This window comes from Sceloporus occidentalis, unplaced genomic scaffold (genome assembly GCF_023333645.1).
Source record: "Sceloporus occidentalis isolate IW3139 unplaced genomic scaffold, rSceOcc1.0.p SCAF_13, whole genome shotgun sequence".
In the NCBI taxonomy this organism is placed as follows: Eukaryota; Metazoa; Chordata; class Lepidosauria; order Squamata; family Phrynosomatidae; genus Sceloporus; species Sceloporus occidentalis.
Window position 1 is genome coordinate 11564049 of NW_028316993.1, and position 18860 is coordinate 11582908.

The 18860-nt window shown below is 41.9% G+C and overlaps 1 protein-coding gene across 5 annotated transcripts in view; it reads right to left on the reverse strand.

Moving 5' to 3' along the window:
- THRAP3 (thyroid hormone receptor associated protein 3) overlaps positions 1-18860 on the reverse strand; it is a 30249-nt gene that overhangs the window by 4560 nt on the left and 6829 nt on the right. For all 5 annotated transcript variants that reach the window (XM_089479264.1, XM_089479265.1, XM_089479267.1 and 2 more), the window contains 8 exons: positions 17868-17953; positions 14508-14669; positions 10702-11589; positions 6150-6908; positions 4906-5075; positions 3711-3816; positions 2845-2929; positions 125-306 (listed from right to left, as the gene is read on the reverse strand). In XM_089479264.1, coding sequence (XP_089335390.1) covers positions 125-306; positions 2845-2929; positions 3711-3816; positions 4906-5075; positions 6150-6908; positions 10702-11589; positions 14508-14644 — 2327 coding nt within the window. In that variant the 5' untranslated portion in view covers positions 14645-14669; positions 17868-17953. The remainder of the gene's footprint in view (positions 1-124; positions 307-2844; positions 2930-3710; positions 3817-4905; positions 5076-6149; positions 6909-10701; positions 11590-14507; positions 14670-17867; positions 17954-18860) is intronic.

Sequence of the window (18860 nt, forward strand, 5' to 3'; positions counted from 1 at the left end):
GGATCACTGTTTCAGCTCATTATCAGGTGCTTGTCAGCAACCAACAATCATGTGGGACATCTAATAATGGAAAAAAATGGAAGCAAATTGAAGAAACGTAGGAGGTAGCTCCTCTCAAACATACTTCTTTTTGGACGCTTTGTGAGACCTTTCTGCTTTCTCCGTCGATCTCTCCCGCGAATGGCTCGAGGGCCTGGAGTCCACCGATTCCCTTGACTTGCCTCGCCTATCCTTCTCCTTATGTTTTTTACGCCGTTCAATGTCAAGGCGGAGGTCAACCGGGTCATCTTTATATTTGCTTTCAGCCTGGAAGGAGAGGAACAGGGAGAAAGGATTTCATACTTGAACTTTCAGACTATCCTTCGCCATCACACCCTTCTAACATTGCTCAGGACTGAAAAGTACTCAGCAGGGCAGGTTTGGCTGGTGCAATGATCCAGCCTGAACAGCTGCGCAGGTCTGCCACAAGGAAAATGCTAACCTTCCTTTATGCACTTCTTGCCAAGGTATTGTTAAATGGAGAAGAGAATAAAGCCAGTGCCAATGCCAAGACAGGAAGAAACAACCCTGCTAGGCCTCAAAAGTCTACTGCTTGTAAGAATGCCCAGGATGAAACATAGCTTCACTCTTGTATGACCTGCTGAATATTTGCCACATCCTAATTGAACAAAAAGACAACTCCTTGTGCCACCACTGGAAAAGAAAAAGGCTACATAGATGGAGTGAGAGGGCAACAGTGCAGGCCAGGAGCAACCAGAGCTACAGGAGAAGGGCAAAATTCCCTCCATTCTGAACTTAAAAGGAATCGGTGAAAGATTTACATGGGGAGGAGGCCTCCATTTTGTTTGCCTTCTAACCTGAATCTGCATTTTATAGCCTTCCAGCTTCTTGCTCAGCCTCACAGAGCTCTGCACCGTAAGCACAAAATTCAGCATCAGATTACTCGCACTTACGATGGCAGAGAAAAAAAGGTTTGAGAATGCACCTGTCACTGGCAACTCTGAAACCAAAGAGAGTCAAACCTGGACTGGAACTGAAGTGGTCTCAATAGCTCTGTTCCACCTTATGGCGCACAGTTCCTTGCTTCTCTTGCCCAGCTGCGACTCAGCCTCCACAACCCTTCTCCTGCCCCATTCCTTTCTTCCCTTTTGCTAGTCCTATTGCCTTTGCAGGACTATACACAAACTAAATGTACTTAAGTTTCTTTATTCTGAACAATACTTATTATTGTTTACATGCATTTATTCAACGCTAACATTGGGCTTCGAGCCATTGCTGGGAATGTAAGGGACCCTTGTTGATTATGGAATGAGATCCCCCCTCCAAAACAGATTTTAAAATACAATAAATATACATTATAGCCCAATATTCTATTGTCCCATCTCTGTCATTAATTAGCATGTTTGAAGTGGCACATCTGGGAAGAAACAGGCAAGGGAAGCCAGAAGAGGACATTCCACCATGGGCAAAGAAAAGTCTTTAGTAGATAACACAAGGATTACTCAAGAAGGCATTTTTAAAAAGTGTTTCATGTCTCTTTGCTTTCTCTACTGAAACAAGGGACCAGCAGAACCAATTGATCCTACACAGTAGCTTTCAGTCCAGTTAGCAGTCAGCTCAATGGCGAACAACTGGTAGCTCTCTTTAAAAAGCTTTCCTTACACAAGTCTCTAGCATACATTTTGATTAAAACAAAGAACAGCTTCAATTACCAAAGGAGTTAGCACTGTTGTATGTGCGAGCTCTATTTGTTCTTTTTGACTCCCACATGTGAAGGAGAACTCTTCTCACTCAGAACACAAAGCTTGATCTGTTACCACAACAATAAAAACTGGCTTGCCATAAATAATCACTGCAAAATCCAGGTAGATAATTTATTTGTTCCATTCCTTTTCACGCATGGGCATCTTAAGAAATTCTTCTTGGCTGTTTATAGATCTGGAGCAGAGGACTATTCATGTGGATTTACTCACTTACGTGGATGCAGAACAGAGATAATGCCACATCAAATCTATTATCTATAATAGATATCTATTATCTTTCAAAACTTACAAGTATGTTTGCTTGGAGAAACTGAGAACACAGACATGATATGGAAACAAACATTTTGGCAACACTGCTCAAAACTTTTAAGATAAACATTTACGCATGTCAATAGACATGCTTAAATTCAAGGTGAAATCTTTCTCTTTTGTTCTTTTTTGTTTGGCTTGGTTGAAAAATATTTTAAGGATACATACTGTACAAGTTGCTCATAGACATTTCATAGTCCATAAAAGACTGATAAGAAAGTGTTATGTTTATCATTCTTGAAACAACAGCAGTCAATAGAAAGCAACACATTAGGAGAAAAAAATATTATCTTTGTGTTTGGCTCAGATATGGATTTGATTTACTCCCCTTTTTCTGACATGCACGTCTGTTTGATAACATGGTTGGAAATATCACGGGTAAGACAAGTGATTTAGTCATACTTACAAGCAGCAAAATATCACAAAAAGTCTCTTCCATCATCAAGGTCACTTGTTTCCAAAAATCCACTCTTTTTGTCTCAAGCTCAACCTCAATTGACTTTGGGGTCATTTTTACCATATTTCTAACCACTTCACAAAGGTTGTTGATACATTTTTTTTAATAAAAATTAACCCTTTGTAGTTCATTTTTAGAATTATGCCCATCCTTGAAAGAAAAACACAAACTTAAGTAGAGAGCAAGTTAAACAAAAATATCATTTTTAATATATATATATATATATATCTTATGTATATATAAAGAAGAACTAAAAAGTTCATGCCCAAAGCACATAATGTTATGTTCAACTACAGATTAAAAGCAACAGTTCACCTTGTAGCTGGGTTCTTTGGAACTTTTGATCTCCTCTTGAGAGAATCCGTGTTTTCTAAAAGAACTCGGAGAAATGTCTATCCTCCTAAACACAAAAAGGAACAGAAGGATTAAGAAAACGCAATGGAAAAACCCTTCAGCCCCACTGCATTAGAAATGGGCAGAGAGAAGACAGCCATGTTGAGTCAACTTGTGGATGAAATGCTGGCTTTCAGTATTTAACCCCTGGTTCAGTCAAAAGGTGGCCATGGGCAATTTGGTGTTGGCAAGCTTGAACTATGAACAGGCTATTAGGAGATAAACAAGACAGAGTGGGACAGAGTGGTGGCAGGTGTTATTCATTCCTCTTTATCCAACAGCCTGTTTAATCTGTTGTCGTTCATCACTACCTTTAAATATCTCGTTATGGCTTTCATCTCTTTTGTAAGAAAATTATTAATAAAACAGAATAAAACCTGGTAATTTCTGGCTAAAGAGCCTCTAAAATACTTCTGGAAAGTGACTTTGGAAAGTAACTGGAAAATGTTTCTTAATATACCAATGCAGTGGAGTTTGCCCCAACTTGTTTAGTTATGACTTCATGCCACCCTCCCTCCTTCAAAGGTAACAGTTGTTAATCTTAATTTGGGGACTTCCAAGATCTGTAGCAACCTGCCCACCTGATCCTGTTTAATAGCCAAGACTTGATGGACATCTTAAAATCTTTTTAAGTCCCTTGTGATTTTACATCCCAAGCCATGAAGAGAACAATTTGGGGGCTCGTATGCAGTCCATCCTCTTTCAGGCTTGGAAGACATGCTCCTAATGATTTGGAGCAAGGGGGCATGCTGTCCCTCACTCTTCCCATGCCTTGGCTCTATGCTCACCTGTGGATTTCAGGGCTTTTGTTCTTAGCCGATTCCTGCTCCGCTCGTTTTAGATATTTTGTAAAACGTTCATTCAACGTCATTCCTGAAGGCCCAAAGTGATGCTCTGCATATGTGTTGAGGAAATACCATATTATTAATACTGCATTTTGACTTGGGATGACATAAAGTGAACTCTGCGAGAGGGTCTGCAACAGATTCAGGAAGCAAATGATAAAAAGGTGAAGGAGGGTGGGAAAGGGAAAGAGAAAATTCCTGCTCCCCTCCACCTCCACCATGTCAGAAATTCAACAGCCTTTTACTGGTCAGTATCCTGGCAGTCAGGTCTACCGAACACCGAAAGGACCTCACAAGACTTCATACCACCCTCCTTTCCATTCTGTTCCCAGACAGCTTATATGTTCAGGTAAAGTTGACCCTGCCCTTAATTTTTAACCCACACTGGTTGAGTGAGCATCACTGAAGAGAGAGACTTTATACAGGAAAGAACCCATGCCACCTGCTGCCCCATTTGCTGGGAAGTCTCGCTTTTGCAACAGCTCTCAGGTCTGAATAACCTCTCTAATTTCAGGGAAGGGGGATGACACACTCTGGGTACAGATCAGGGCCTATGTTTATTTTTCTCAGCAGACCGATTTCCCCTTTGTCAATGCCCAGACTTCATCATAATGTCAGTTAGAGTTTAGGAGTACGTGCATTCAAGTGCATCCAAGATTCCAAAGAGAAGACTTTGGCATTAAGATGCAAACTTTTCTAGAATGGAAAAACATTTTCCTTTTCCTTTTGTGAAAAGCCTTTGGCCCTCCTCTTGTTTACGATTCAGTAAGGCCACCAGGGAACAGAGAAGATGACTTGAGGGCTGCCAACTGGCCACTTTGTGTTAGTTCACACTCTCTGGAGGTGGAGTGAAGCGCAAATGCAAAAAGCAGGTGAAACCAGGCCAGTCTAGAATCCTTGAAACAACAAGTAACCATACTTTTCCCATTCTGGAGTAGGGGAGAAAGGGCCCCAGTGACAACTGCAAGGAAAAGCATCAGCCTCTACTGCATGAAAAGCCCTCCACGGAATAAGCATCATCAGGCACTGTGGGTCCCATCTGCCACAGATCAATGGCAAAGCAGGGCAGTTCCAAGACCGTGTGCCTGCCTTGAGCAACCACTCACCAACTTAAGCCGCCCACTCTCACACAACTCACCTTTCACGTGATGGACGATGGTCACTATGTGCTGAGCAAAGAGCTCCGAGGGGCTTCGCTGGGACTGGGCTGACAGGATGTGATGGAAAATGGAGCGAAACTCCTGCTTTTTGTTGCTGTGCACCAGATCACGACACAGTTTACGCTCATGTGCCAAAATCCCACTGGGGCTGGTGTGGAAACAAAGGAGATGTTGAATTAATGGTGATGGCAGCCATGTTAACAGTCACATTCTGTAGCAGCAGCCATGTTAAGTCTGTTGCAATGAATTCCAGATGCAAGACAAGTCACCCAAGTGCCAGAAACCCATCTGTTTTTAGGATAAACTATGTCTTATTACCAATACAGTTTTTCTTGTTTTAGGAAATTAAATATGAATACAGTAGCATTAAGCCCAGCTATTTAGCCATCATAACTCCCTGCCCTAGCTGGTGCTCAGCGGTTTAGTGAAAGAAACCATTTTCACTTGTGGGCAGAGCCCGAAACTGCAAGAGGTGTATAAGGCATCTGCCACTGTATTAGAGGTTTCTGCAGAAAAAGGTTTTCATAGGGAAATAACAAAAATAACCCCCAATTAATGTGCTGTAATTAAACGTAAGCTGTGAAGTCCCCCCCCCCAAAAATCCTGAAAATCCATTGAAAATACAGTATTGTTCATACGTAAAACAGTTGTGTGAACTAAATAACAGTGACTAGGAATTAAATGCATATCGTGCAAGTCATTTTACTATAATGATTGTTTAATAAATTCTAATGTGCCACTCTAAATTTCTTCAAATATGTTTCTTTCAAAAGCCAAAACTACATTTGCTTTTCTCTAATGTGGCACTATGATTCTATGATCCCCAGGCTGGATGATAAGTGGAAGGGAGCAATATTATTACAGACAACCACACTTTGAATGTAGCCTCCATTAGGGCTGGAAGAATATTTCGTACGATTAATGGATTCTCTTTTCATAAAGAAAGTGTAGTTCACTTTGCTATGTCTATTTTTTGGTTTGGATATTAAAAATTTTCCCCCATGTATTTAGTGATAAATGCCTGTTACCAAATGACCTCTGAACACACGCTTACAGGGAGTTATGTGTTTGTTTGCTTTTTCTGGAAGGGCTCTTGGCTTATTCTTTTTAAAGAACCAATGGGGCAGTGTAGGGCACATTACAGTACAGAGCCATTTTCCCACTTTGGCTCACCCTCCCTTTTTCCTTCGCACCAGCCATGGAGACAAAGTGAGCCTCTCACCGGGCAAGATCCTCATCAAAAGAATCCATGCGGAGGTTGACTTGGGTCTCGCGCGTAATGGAAAAGGATGACTTGCCAGCGGCCAGGCCTTCTCCTCGCGCGCCTGGCTTCTCCCTGGTTTCTGCCACGGCCTTTCGTGGCGGAGGAGAAGTGGCACTTTTCTCCTGGGCTGCTTTGTAAGTAGTGACTCGGAAATTCTTCTCAGGGACAAAGCCTCTGTGCCCAGCCTCTGCTCTCTTGGCAGCCTGTCGCTCATCTTTCTTGGACTGCTCACCATAGGACTCCTCCTCCATCTCCTCGCCTTTCCTCTGCTTCTCTTTGGCGGTAGGCAGAAACACAAGGCCTTCCCATTTGCCAGTCCGGTCTTCCTCCTGGTTTTTACTAGAAGCAGATACCGTCTTAGAGAGAAACTTGGGCTCCTCCTCCTCTTCCTCCTCGTCCAAATTAGATTCCTTTCGCCCTTTGCCCTTAACTTTCTTCTCTGGCTCATCCATCTCCTCTTTGCCATAGTGACCCTCCTTGTGGAATTCGGCCATCTTCTTCTCAAAATCATCGCGGAGCTTATAACGTTTGGGTGACTGACTTCCACGGTACATCTTTTCTGCATCCGCTTTGGAGGCATACGGATCCAATTTCAATTTACCATCTCCTAATCCCATCTCAGAGAAACCTCCCTTCTCTTTCATTTTTTCCTTTTCCACATTTGTCAGTTTCTGCTCTTTATCTTTCCCATTCTCAGCCTTTTGTTCTTCTAAGTACCTGGTTATAAGAAGAGACACATAAGACAATTCAAGAACTGTTATTCTGAAAGTTTAGATCAGGCAGCTTTCAGAAGATCCCTGTGCTAATGGACATTAAGTCACTGGTTTGTTTAGCTCCTTCCATCTCTTTTTAATGCTTAGAAGTCGGTACAGAAATTACAAGAGGTCACACAGAGCTTACTCAAACTGATTAAAAAGTACTTCAGAAGCTACTTGGCACTGCTAGAAGGCAGGAAATATGTAAAAGATCTTACCCAACCTGTGCATTCACTTACAAACCTGATTGTAGAGAATTTTACCCATCAACATTGTCACACCTTGGGCTGCTGTGCTTTTAAGTAACACACAGTTGAAATAAAAGCCTCAAAAGCTACTTCAAATTTTTGAAGGCAAGTCTCCTATGGAAGCTATAGACAATTCAAAACACAAATAAAAGCAAAAAGGTTAACAGGGGAAAACACTTGATTGGTTGGGAAGAACATGAATACTCGGCAACATTATCAAGACTGGCAATCCCCAACCAAAATTGATAGGATTTACCTACACCTTCTGGATATTAGAGATTTTATCTACGCTAATTGTGAACAAAATGGCAAAATTAAGTGAGACTGAAAAATCCCTTCTTTTTCTGGCTGAAGGTAAGATGTATGTGCCGATGCTATAATGAACAAAAATTTTAAATGAATGGCAGGGCTGTAGTTCCAAAAATTCAAGTGAAATTCCTGTCCAAGTACATGAGCCAGCTCCCATCTTGGATAGATGTTGGTTACTGGACAGTTGTTAATGTTTGCCAGAAGCTGAACCCAGCGGTGGATCTCAGAAGAGGACAAAATGGTGTGCCCATTCTTTTAACCATCAAACTCAATTAACCCTTCTGAAATTATGGATGCAAGAACCTCAACTCCAAACATAGGACAGTAGTAATTCCTGTTTTTAGAAAATCATTGGACAGGTATTGAGACCTAAACATCTAACATTGACTCCTGGAAAGCAGAAGTGAGTCCAGAGAGAAAGCGACTATTCTCTGTCCTCATCCTCAAAGAGGCTTGAGCCAATATAGCAGGTCTATGTGTATGTAAGAAACACACAAACCCAATGCTGCCATTTCCGCATGTTTGCTTGCAAGCATTCTGGTTCATGTTGGGAGAGATGACTGATCTAAATGTTACTCCCTCTTTTTCAAGCTACACTACTGCCACATGAAATAATTTTAGTGTCATGTGATGTCAAATATAACTTTACCACATGGCAACCCTATGAATGAGAGACCTCCAAGGGACCCTGTTACTACCAGCCCTACTCAGGTCCTGCAAACTCAGTCAGACCATCTGAAATAGTGTCTACTTACTGCCTTCCCCTCCACCAAGCACTAAATAATTATTAATTGGTTGTATTACTTTTTATTGAAACACAGTTATTTACAGTGTTTTTAAAAAATCTATGTTAGGGATTAAGTCACTTGAGAACTGTTTTGGAAAAGCAAGATTTAAGTTTATATATTAAACACCAACAGAATGCTGAAGAAAGAGTGCAACAAGAGTATTAGGCTGCTGTGCATTCAAATACCGACTTGGTGTCAAAGCTACATCTGATGTTACAGCAGCTCAGAAAACAATAAGCTTATAAAGGAGCAGCCATTTCGGTTGGAGCCCCCAGACTCCATTCCAGTGGGGCCACAGAAACTTTGGAGCAACAGCTTTTCTCTTCCAAGGAAGCCAGAGAGAGGACTGCTCTAACTCAGCATTTGGCCTATCACCAAAGTCCAGGCAATTGTTTCAGGAGATTCACAAGCAGTGAGCACTGTGGAGAGCTATGACCCCAATAACTCCCACTCACCAGGAAAAAGAGAGTGCCCTGCAACTTTGGCTACCATTGCCAGTAGCCACTACTCCTTTGCCAACTGTGCATCTACACTCATCTATCCAGAGGGACATATTTCTCAGAGAGATAATGTCTTACAGAAACAGGTTATGTGCAAAATTGACAAAAACAGAACCCCAAACAATAATAGGAGGGTTATCTTTCTTTTTCTTAGTTTGTGCTGCCAGGAACTCTGCCAAGGGCGATGCCAACATTACAGATTATCCTCTCTGGAGAAGATCACCATGCCATTCTGGTATCTGCCTTGGTTGACAGAACTTCTGTTTTCCAACTATTTTAAAAATGATTTTCTATGGTTGGTAGTATTTCACTAATTTATTCCTGTATTCAAACCTTTTTAAGAATTATGCATGTTACACTATATTCTGTTTCCCAGTGTCATGGGCCTAAATCCAATTGTTACTCCCAGAGTAGAGCCACTGAATTAATGGGAACCTGACTTACCTAAGTTCCACTGAGTCAATTGGTCCACTCTGGTTGGAGCTACCACTGAATTTATGCCACAGGATGCAAAATTTCCAAAGACTGTTTTCTCGTGTTGAAATCCAGAGAAAAGTATCCAGTTTGAGAAATGCATTTCCCCCGACCCCATAAAACACATTAGTAACACTAAACCACAGTTTAGTATGTTAAGAGTGAACTTAAAAGTGAACTTAGCCATTGCTCTGGGGCAACCTGGAAGCCTTTGTTTCGTTTACCAATTGACACTGGCTTGCCATGTTACTTGAACCTGACCAACTGATAAACCAGGAACCAGGATCAAAGTGTGGTTTATGCTACTGGCTCACTGAACTATCATAGTTTAGCAAGAGCCTGGAACTCTGATGGTTTAAAGCTAGAAGCAAAGGCTTCCAACCTTCTCCTTGGGCCCTTGCCATGGGAGAGGGCACAAACCAAAGCCTTGCCATAGTGTATACATGTAACCTCAACTATCATTCAGTGTTAGCTCTGCCTGAACCAAGCCAATGAATACGTTCAAGTCAAACCAGGGAATGGATACAACGCTAGTCAAGTATAAAGTGAAATTTGTAATTAATTCTTCGCGCAACAATTCCTAGGCGGCACAGGCAATTAATTACACATGTAGCAGCACTTCACAATGCTTTCCCCACAGTACCTTAGCTACTCTTCTTAATCACTAGAACAATTAAGTTTAGGCTCCTTTTTGGTCTCAAATATTAAAACCCAATGAAGTTTTGAATATGCTTGAATATGACAACTAAGCCATGCTCAACATACTTCGTAGATTTATTCATCCTAAGTGAATACTTCAGTCCAACTGGCTTTTGCCTTCCAGAAAAAACAGCTCTGATATTTCTGCAGCACATAAAATTAATATGGCATCCTTTAACATTTTTGTTAACTGAGACATATTTCCACTGAGGCAGGCTGGCAAAAGTTCACCAGAAAACTCACCGTCACTTATTATTTTGTCATTTTTATTTTAACTAGTTTTTTTCCCTAGCATACTTGTGAGAAATTCTTCATTAGGGAAAAAAGAAAAGAAAAACAGTGGTGCGGATCCAAGCAAAGTCAGTTCTGCTTGGTTCCAATTAAAATCAATGAGAATTGTTAGTCATGGCTTGGGTTTCATTGATTTCAATGGGCATTAAGAAAAAACAACTCAGTGATAAATCCAACTTTATATGAGTGGTGACAAATAAATCCTATTCATTCAAATGGGTCTCCTCTGCATGGGAGTACAAAATAGGCTTTGGCCCTAGTCTGGATCCAATCCAGTGTATTTAGGCATTCATAATCTGGATCCTACTCTTTGTTGCCTTAGCACAACTTTTTTCCCACCCAACCTTTCCCATGTTTTCTTACAGCCAACAACTCTGTGCTAAGCTACCAAACAACTGAAAGTCACACAGAAACATCAACTAGTTCCAGGGATCAAGACTACTTGCCTCTTGGAGAAGGCGGCCCCCATTTCATCCTTCTGAGATGTTCCATAAATGGAACTGATGGTGGTGGGGCTTTTGCACACAGGGCTCTTTCTCGTGGGGCTCAGACTTCCCAAGTTATGCTCAAATGGATGTGAGCCTGCCTGAAAGCAGCTGCCGCCCTGCAGAGCCGAGCCCAGCTGAGTCGGGTTGGAAGATGTCGGACTGGGCTTCTGAAGTGGACTGGGCCTGGGAGAACGGCGCCTGACCACCACCGACTGGAGGGGGCTCTTCAGTGCTGGGCTGCGCTCTTTCGGACTCAGCTCTGTCACAGCAGAGGCCCTTGATGCTGATCCCACGCCGTAACTGCCAACTTCTTGCCAGGGTTTTGACCCCTCTGAGGATTTAGCATCCTGGGCAGCTCCCCCTGAGAAGGGTGGCTCCTTGCTTTCATCCCCTTGGCTGTCCCCAGCACCCTGAGAACCCCGGGCATCCTTGGAAGAAGACTTCTTATCTTTCAGCGAGCGGCGCTTGGAGGACCCGGCTCTGCTGTGATTAGAGGAGGATCGAGATGAAGAAGACCTCCTTGACCGATCAGAGGACGACTTGTCAGAATTTCTAGAATGACTTCTAGACCTCGGGGACGGAGACCTCCTCTTAGGCGACCGAGAACGGGAGCGGCCCCTGCGAGGGCTATAGGCTTGGCGGTAGTTTTGCCAGTTGGACCTGTAATTTCCATAGCCACCTCGGTTATACTGGCCCCATGGGTAGAAACCTCTATTCCTTCCACGGAAGTAATACGGTCTCCGGTATCCTCTGTTATGCCCTCGAAAATCTCGATTCTGATAGACTCGCTGGTGGTTCCTCTCCCTGTTGTGCGATGGAGAATATGATCTCGAACGGGACCTAGAACTGAGGAGAGAGAAAAGGTTACTCATAAATTTCTTCAAATTCTGCAGCCTTCTGGCTACAGTAGGAGGGCATTAACCTGCATTTATGATGATAGGCAGAATTCTCTTTTGCCTGTCTCTCCTCTCTTCAGTTTTATGTTAATGGATATATTATATTCCTTCTTATCAAACTTTCTCCTCCTTAACATGATATATTAATATTGTTAATATTGGAGTGTGTGTACTTATGTAAAAGAGATTGGAAAAAGACTAGAAAAAACTTGGCTATAAATTCTTTTCCAGGAGATGTACAGTTAGCATCCATTGAGAGCTGGAATAGTTAGACTGTCAGAAATGAACCAAGAGAAATGAAGGTTCAAATCCCTATTCAGTCATAAAGCTTACTGAGCAAGCTTGGATCTGCCACACATTTGCTCTAACCTACTTTTCCAGATTGTTGCATGTATAAAGCGTGAGGCGTAAGAACCATGTAAACTTCATCAAATGTTCATCAAAGAAAATTGGCTATAACTGCAACACACAAACTGATACAAAGCTCTTAAAAGCCCCACTATATACTGAAAGCAAGGGTTCCCATGAATGCTGGATCAGATTACATCTTCCAAGTAAAGTGGGGAGACTCTTTACTTAAAACTCAAACCCTGGAGACCCACTGAAGTCAGAATAGGCCACATGGAACACTAATCTGACCAGTACAAGGCTTATAAAAGATATGCTGTTGAGCACAGATTTTAAAATGGGATAAACAACCTTTTCAAGAAACAACAACATCTGGTACAAACCCACGCAAAGAGGAACTGCTGCCTTGTCTCTTCCATGACCACTGTCACGAGGGGCAAAAGCCAGAGCAGTGCTTACCTTGGGTACTGTCTCATTCGCAAACACTTTCAGCAACGTAAGAGGGAAGAGACATGCACACAGCCTGGCGCAGGCAGCAACAATGAGCCAATTAAGAGGTGTTCCCAAAGCACCAAGCAGGGGCCAGTCCCCAGGGCTACTCCGTTTTGTTATCCATTACTGCTGAGGGACCTGTGGCCTGCTCCTTCCAAAATCCATTCTGCCATTTTACAGGCATGAAACTTGAAAGGTTTCGCACCAAAATTTGTGGAGACTGTTAATGAGAAATCATTTGAAAGGACACAGTGCATGGATGCAGCCAACGCTGTACAATGAGCGGGATGGGCATTTTTATTTTTCATGGATCTTGCAGTTGGGCTACAAAATCACTGCTAAATTTTAACGCCAACTGGATTGAGACCACTCCACAAATGCATGGAAAATAATAAAAAACCTGTTTCCTGTAAAGAAACAGGCTGCCTTGAGTTGAAACAGACCAAAAGGCAACTCCCTTGAGAGGAAAGAATAAATGCCACGTTCTCCTAAGCCAGGCCTCCAAAAGCAACCAGCTGCTGCTGCTTCCCCCCTCTGCGTCAGTATTCGGACCCACAAGTCAGTTATCCTTAAGGAAGGAAACGTACCTCTGTGAGTTAACTACGATCTTGCCCGATGAGCTGTACACGCAAGCCTCTTCCATTTCGCTTCTCTAGCCAAGTCATTTGCAAAACCAAACCTTCTCCAGCAGCTGCCCACAACCACAGACACTTTGCATGCTGGCTTCACTCTCCCTTTGCCACCGATCTCTTGAAGGAAGCCGGACATTCCCAGCCTACGGTTATCCCTCCCCTAAAGCTTCTGCCCTCTGCTTGCGTTTCAGCTTTTCTCCTCCATCTGGCTTTGTTCTCTCCTCCTACTCCTCCACCCTCTTCTATTTTACTGTTGCCTTTCTGCATCTTGGTTAAAAATATGTTCTAATTATTAAGTCATTCCTGCTTCCAGCCTAACAAAATACAGCATCATTGTGATTGCTTACAAATGATTTAAAAAGTAAATAAGGAGTACAGATGACTAATACAAAAATCTAACCAGAGCCTCAAGTAGGTAGGAAAGCAGAGAAATACTATGCATAGTACAATTACATTTGGGTTTTTTGGAGGTGTCAAGTAAGTGGCTTCCTGGGATTATTATTTTTTCTTGGGGGGGGGGGGCAGCAAAGAAAAGAAAATCAATCCAAGCTTAGCAAGTAACTAGATCACAAAATTAATCCCCCTTCAAAGGTTTGAGTACTATGAATATTAACCTTTCTCTCTAGCTGTCAGTCACCAGCTCCACTTCATGATTCTTGCCAGATGCCACTAGGAGTGAGTTGAGGTTATAACTATCTTTGTTCTAGCAGCTAGAAACTCTGTTGTTCTAGCAGTTTTAATATTACAAAAGCAAGTAAGCTACAAGTTTCAGAGCCTGAAAATCAGGGGTGGAAGGGCTACTGCGACATTTTGCTATAGAATTTTACAGATGTGTGTTCTGTATCATTGTCAAAAGGGCAAAGAGGTTGACAATCTTTTATCTGCCTCCAGCTATCAAAAGCCACACTTAAAAGAATCAAACCATAAGGATCTTAAGTTAGAAAGTATAGATAGCTAGAAAGAAAGTCTTAAGCACATATTCTATCATGTTTGTCAAAGCACAGTGTAAGAAATACATATATATACACACACACACATTCACACACCACAATAACATATAGCATTCCTCCAAGTCAGAAGAAGCGCTGGAATGAGCCAGTCACTGAGAATACCTGCCAACGCACCCAACTCCAAAGGAAAACAACACACTGAACAGGGCCCTTCAGACAATGTAAGAAACATCAAGATATTTTGAAGCTGCTATTTCTATGCCTGAGCCATTTTTAGAATTGGCTGGTAAATGAAAGCAGTAGGTTAAGATGGTAGATTATTCAAAGTTGTCTGGAACTGAGCTAAAGGTTTTCCGTCTGAGAATTCCCATTTGCAATGGCTTCGTAAATATGCAGAAAGAACCTAAGAACAAACAACACATTCAGAAGCAATCCGTAGCACTTACCTGAGCCTCCGTTTTCTTGACCGTGAAACAGACCGAGACCTGGACCGAGACTTTGAAAAAGACCGAGACCGGGACCGGGACCCAGATCTCGAACGAGAAGAACGGGACCCTGATTTTGATTTATTTGTCTTGGACATCTCTGACAACTCCTTTCACCCAAGCCTGTCAATACAGAAGGAAACAAGAAAAAACAGCAAGTGAATGGTTTCCCAGCTTTCCTCCTTGACTATATCCCGAACAGATCATTTTTCTTTGCAAGACAAAAACATGTACAGAGATCTATCTAACAGACTCTAAAATGGAATCCTAAAGCAAACACCAGAACCAGAAGATGACAAAAGCCTTAAGAACTCTCTGGACCAGCCTTTTTCAACCTTTCTACTCTAAAAGAACCCTTGAAATAATTTTCAGGTCTGAAGGAACCGCTGTATTGAAATTATTATATCTACAGCTCAAAAAACCGCCCCCATGACAATATCTTATGATTAAAAAGAAGTCCATAGCAACCTTTGGGTGACATTAGGGCTCCATTAGGGAACCCTGGATGAGAAACCCTGCTCCGAACTAATTGAGGGACCCTTTTGCTTTCACCCATATTTCCCATCCTCTTGTCGCTTCTGCGACCAACCAAAAGGTACAACTTTGTCCTAATTTTATTTATATTAAGCCTTTCCCAAAGACTGTGATCAGAAGGGGATCAAAACAACATTAACACAGGTACAGGTCAAAATGAAGTTAAGGTTTAAAACATAAAAAAGTTATAGCATTAAACATTACTTTAAAAACTCTTTCTAAAAAGTTGTATTAAAACTCCCTTTCTCGACAGCCAGTTGCTTGCCGAAAGCCTGCCTGAATAAAAAGGTCTTTCTATCATATAAAATCTTTCCACCAGCCGTGAGAATGGAGCCCTGTAAGAAATCTCCGAATAACAAAAGAATACTTACAGACTAACTCTAAGGATGAGGCGCTGTTGACGCTCTGACTAACCCTCTTCCTGCTAAACCCAGTTATACACTTGTGACAACCAGGCAGCCGCTAGGGACTCCCCTTACAGCCAAAATGCATTGGGAGCCCTTCCAAGTAGTTCTACGCTTCAAACACTGGTGAGGGAAACTGGCTTTTCCTACAGTATCAAATGCCTTTAAAGAATCACGTTTTCAAAGGCAGGATGAAGGAAAGAGATCTTAAAGTGAAAGTCTCACAATTTTAAAGATACACAAAATGCAAAACAGCTGCCAAGCAGGTAGAACGAACCTTTTAGAAGTGTCTCAAAGAGCCTTTTTCTAAGGAAGGCAACAGAAAAACTGGGCCAGTTTTTAAAACACTATTGTATTGATGAGAAGCAAAATTCATTTCCATACACATTCTCTCCAAAATTAAATTGGAACACATATTATCTTATGGCTATGTGGCCAGCTGGAGAAACGTCAGGAATAAATTCTTCTGGAGCATGGCCACATAGCCCGAAAAACCCACAAAAAACGTATTATCTTCTTTATCGTTGTGGTTTTATAAAAGGCTGTAAACAGAGAATAAACACACTTCTTTAAAAAAAAAAAGAGGGAAAACAACCGATTTGCAAAGCTGTTTATTTGCTGCCAATATTCAAAATTTGTTTTCCAAACTGGCATCCTTAATAGTACACCACAAAAGCTCATCTGACATACCCCATCCCTTGACACACAGTTCTAATTCTGGCTAGAAATAAAAGGGGGGAAAAAGAACCTGAGTTCTCTCCTATGTCCTGGCCATTTCTGAAATCTAACAAGGGACGCTGCATGCCTCAAGTAATCCTGAGCAAAGGCCCTGGAAACTCCAGCCTCTCTTTTTGCCAAGGCTGGGCTGAAGACCTAACCCTATAAGCCGACACCTGGCTTGTCCCATCACTTTCGCTCCACAAAGAGCTCATGTTCTGTGCAGCAAAGTATGCTATGGCTGAATTCAGAGGCATCCACTTAACTGGGAAAACCTTTGCTCCTCCGAAAGTGGGGTTAAATTCGCACATTTTGCTGCCGTCGCACCCTCCCTCCCTCACAACCTATACCTATTCCAAGCATTTACAAAGACTGGACAACAATGAGACTGGGATTTCCAGACAGTGTATTAGTCAGGGGTTAAAACTGCTCCTTCTCCCCACCGTCCCCAAAGTAAAAGGGCTCTTCTTTCAGAGTCGGCTGTTCTCTGAGCATTCAGGAAGCCCAAGCAGATTTCAAGATTTCAGCCTCTGCTGACATGCCCCCAACAGGATATAAGTATAGATGAGATTTGAAATAGAAAAGAATCACAATAAGCTCCAAGCAGTAAATTTCTGTGGTTTAAAAAAAAAATTCTAAAAATAAGCAGAAGGGAGATATAGTCCTTCCTGGAGCTGGTTTACATAGAAATGAGGCTTCTTGAGCAGGGAAAGTAATGTAGGGAACGTTCTTCAGCAATCTGGTCATGATTGAGACCTGGTTTGACTTTGGCGCTCCCTCAAACCCAAGACTTGATTCATTCCTTCTGAAATGGACCAGATGGATCAATTAAGAGGGCAAAGATGCCTTAGCAAGCACATTATGCAAGAGTAAAGGGATATCATTTTTGCATGATTTTAACTAGTGTTTGGAAAATGGAGTTAAAATGGAGTTTAATGTCCTGTTCAATTTAGTTTCATATTTAAGTGGTTGGCCTCAGAGCCAATCCTGTATACAAAATGCAGATCATACAGTCTAATGGGCTTACCTTTTTAAAGCTACAGTCAATCTCAAGATATAATCAAATTTCAGAACACATTAATCTGAGTCTCCATTCTCTGTATCACCAGAAACAACTACTCCTCATCTGCCATTTCCTAGGATCCCTCCGTCAACAGCATTTCCTCAAATTTGCACTCTCAATTCAGACTTAATTACTAGTAAGTCCTCTTTCAGCCTCAGCAGCAACACACCCAGTGTCTGACCTCAAAGACAGCTTAATGGGCAGAAATAACAGTTAACTCAGACTGACCTTTTGGCCAACTTGGCCAGATCAAAGATACAGTTCAGGATCAGCCAAGTTAATGACGCAGCCAAGTGACCCTCCAATTGCTGTGGTTCCCTGATAGTAACTTGGGAAACACACACTAGCACTGATTTCCAAGCGTTAGTGCGCTGTTGTATGCATGCACTTTGTGCTGGACTGTGCAGTAGTTTTGTTCATTAGAAAATCTACCTCAGGTTTAGCACCAACTACCAACGCTGAAACTTATGTTTCTGAAAGTGATGTTTTTATTTAATTTATGATATTTTAAATAGTTTTGACTGGAAGTTATACAATAAACACCCCCCACACACACACAAAGGCCTTCAAACAATTAGCACTGGGACGATTCAGGAAACTAACCTGGCTTGAAATGAACTCTGCCGTGACACAGTTCAGAGGTCACCAGTCACTGTCTCCTTCCACTTATGCAATAAAAAACAGCAATTCTGCAAAACAAAAGTAATAGCACTGTTATATTTTGGTGAAAGGTGAAAAGGAAGCATTGATCAAAACTTCTTCAGAACTACTACCTTTACATATGCTTATCTTCCCAAGACAGCTATGCAAACATACAGACCTACCTAGCTTGAGCACTGACTTCTCCTGAAGACAGATTAATATAAACTTGCCACATCTCCATGCATTGCAAGGAGGAAGCATTCAGAAGGAATGACAAAAATGGTATAAAATTATAAATGAATAAAGCATTTAATGTCTCAAGGAACAGGCCTCATTCACTTCCCGCTGTAGGTAAGGGGAAACTGACTTCAATGCAAAACCTAAGCCAAAGAAAAGGGTTTGTTTTTACAAGAAAAACAGTTCTCTTCTGGAAAGAGCACAGAAATATTCCTTCTCTATTCTGCAGCCTCTCGTGTTTGCAAGAATTGGAAGGAGCAGAAGAGACAATGCACTTTAATATCTGGTACCTCTCCCAGGTCAAATCATCCACATGCTTACAGTCCAAAATGCCCCATTTTTCTTTTGAAGCAACCCCTGTGGCTAGATAATCATCCATGTTTTTTGTCGTCAACGTTTTTCTTATTAGAAAGATTAATCAGGATGCCAAAAGGCATCAGAATGTCCTGTTCACCCCAAGCATCACCTCCTTATTCCAAAGATGACAGAGCACTGCATGACGTGAACAGAGAGAGCACGCACACAGCCATGAGGGACTGGTGACTTATACATGGGAGCCAAATCCAGGATCAATTGCCTATTTGGACTGACAGGTCACATTCTTTTGACCAGACATGACAGTTGGATCACAATCCAACCAAAGCACCAATGAAAGGAAAAACCTGCATGACACAACAAACAGACTGGGCAGAAACATCAGAGCCAAGGCTTTACCGA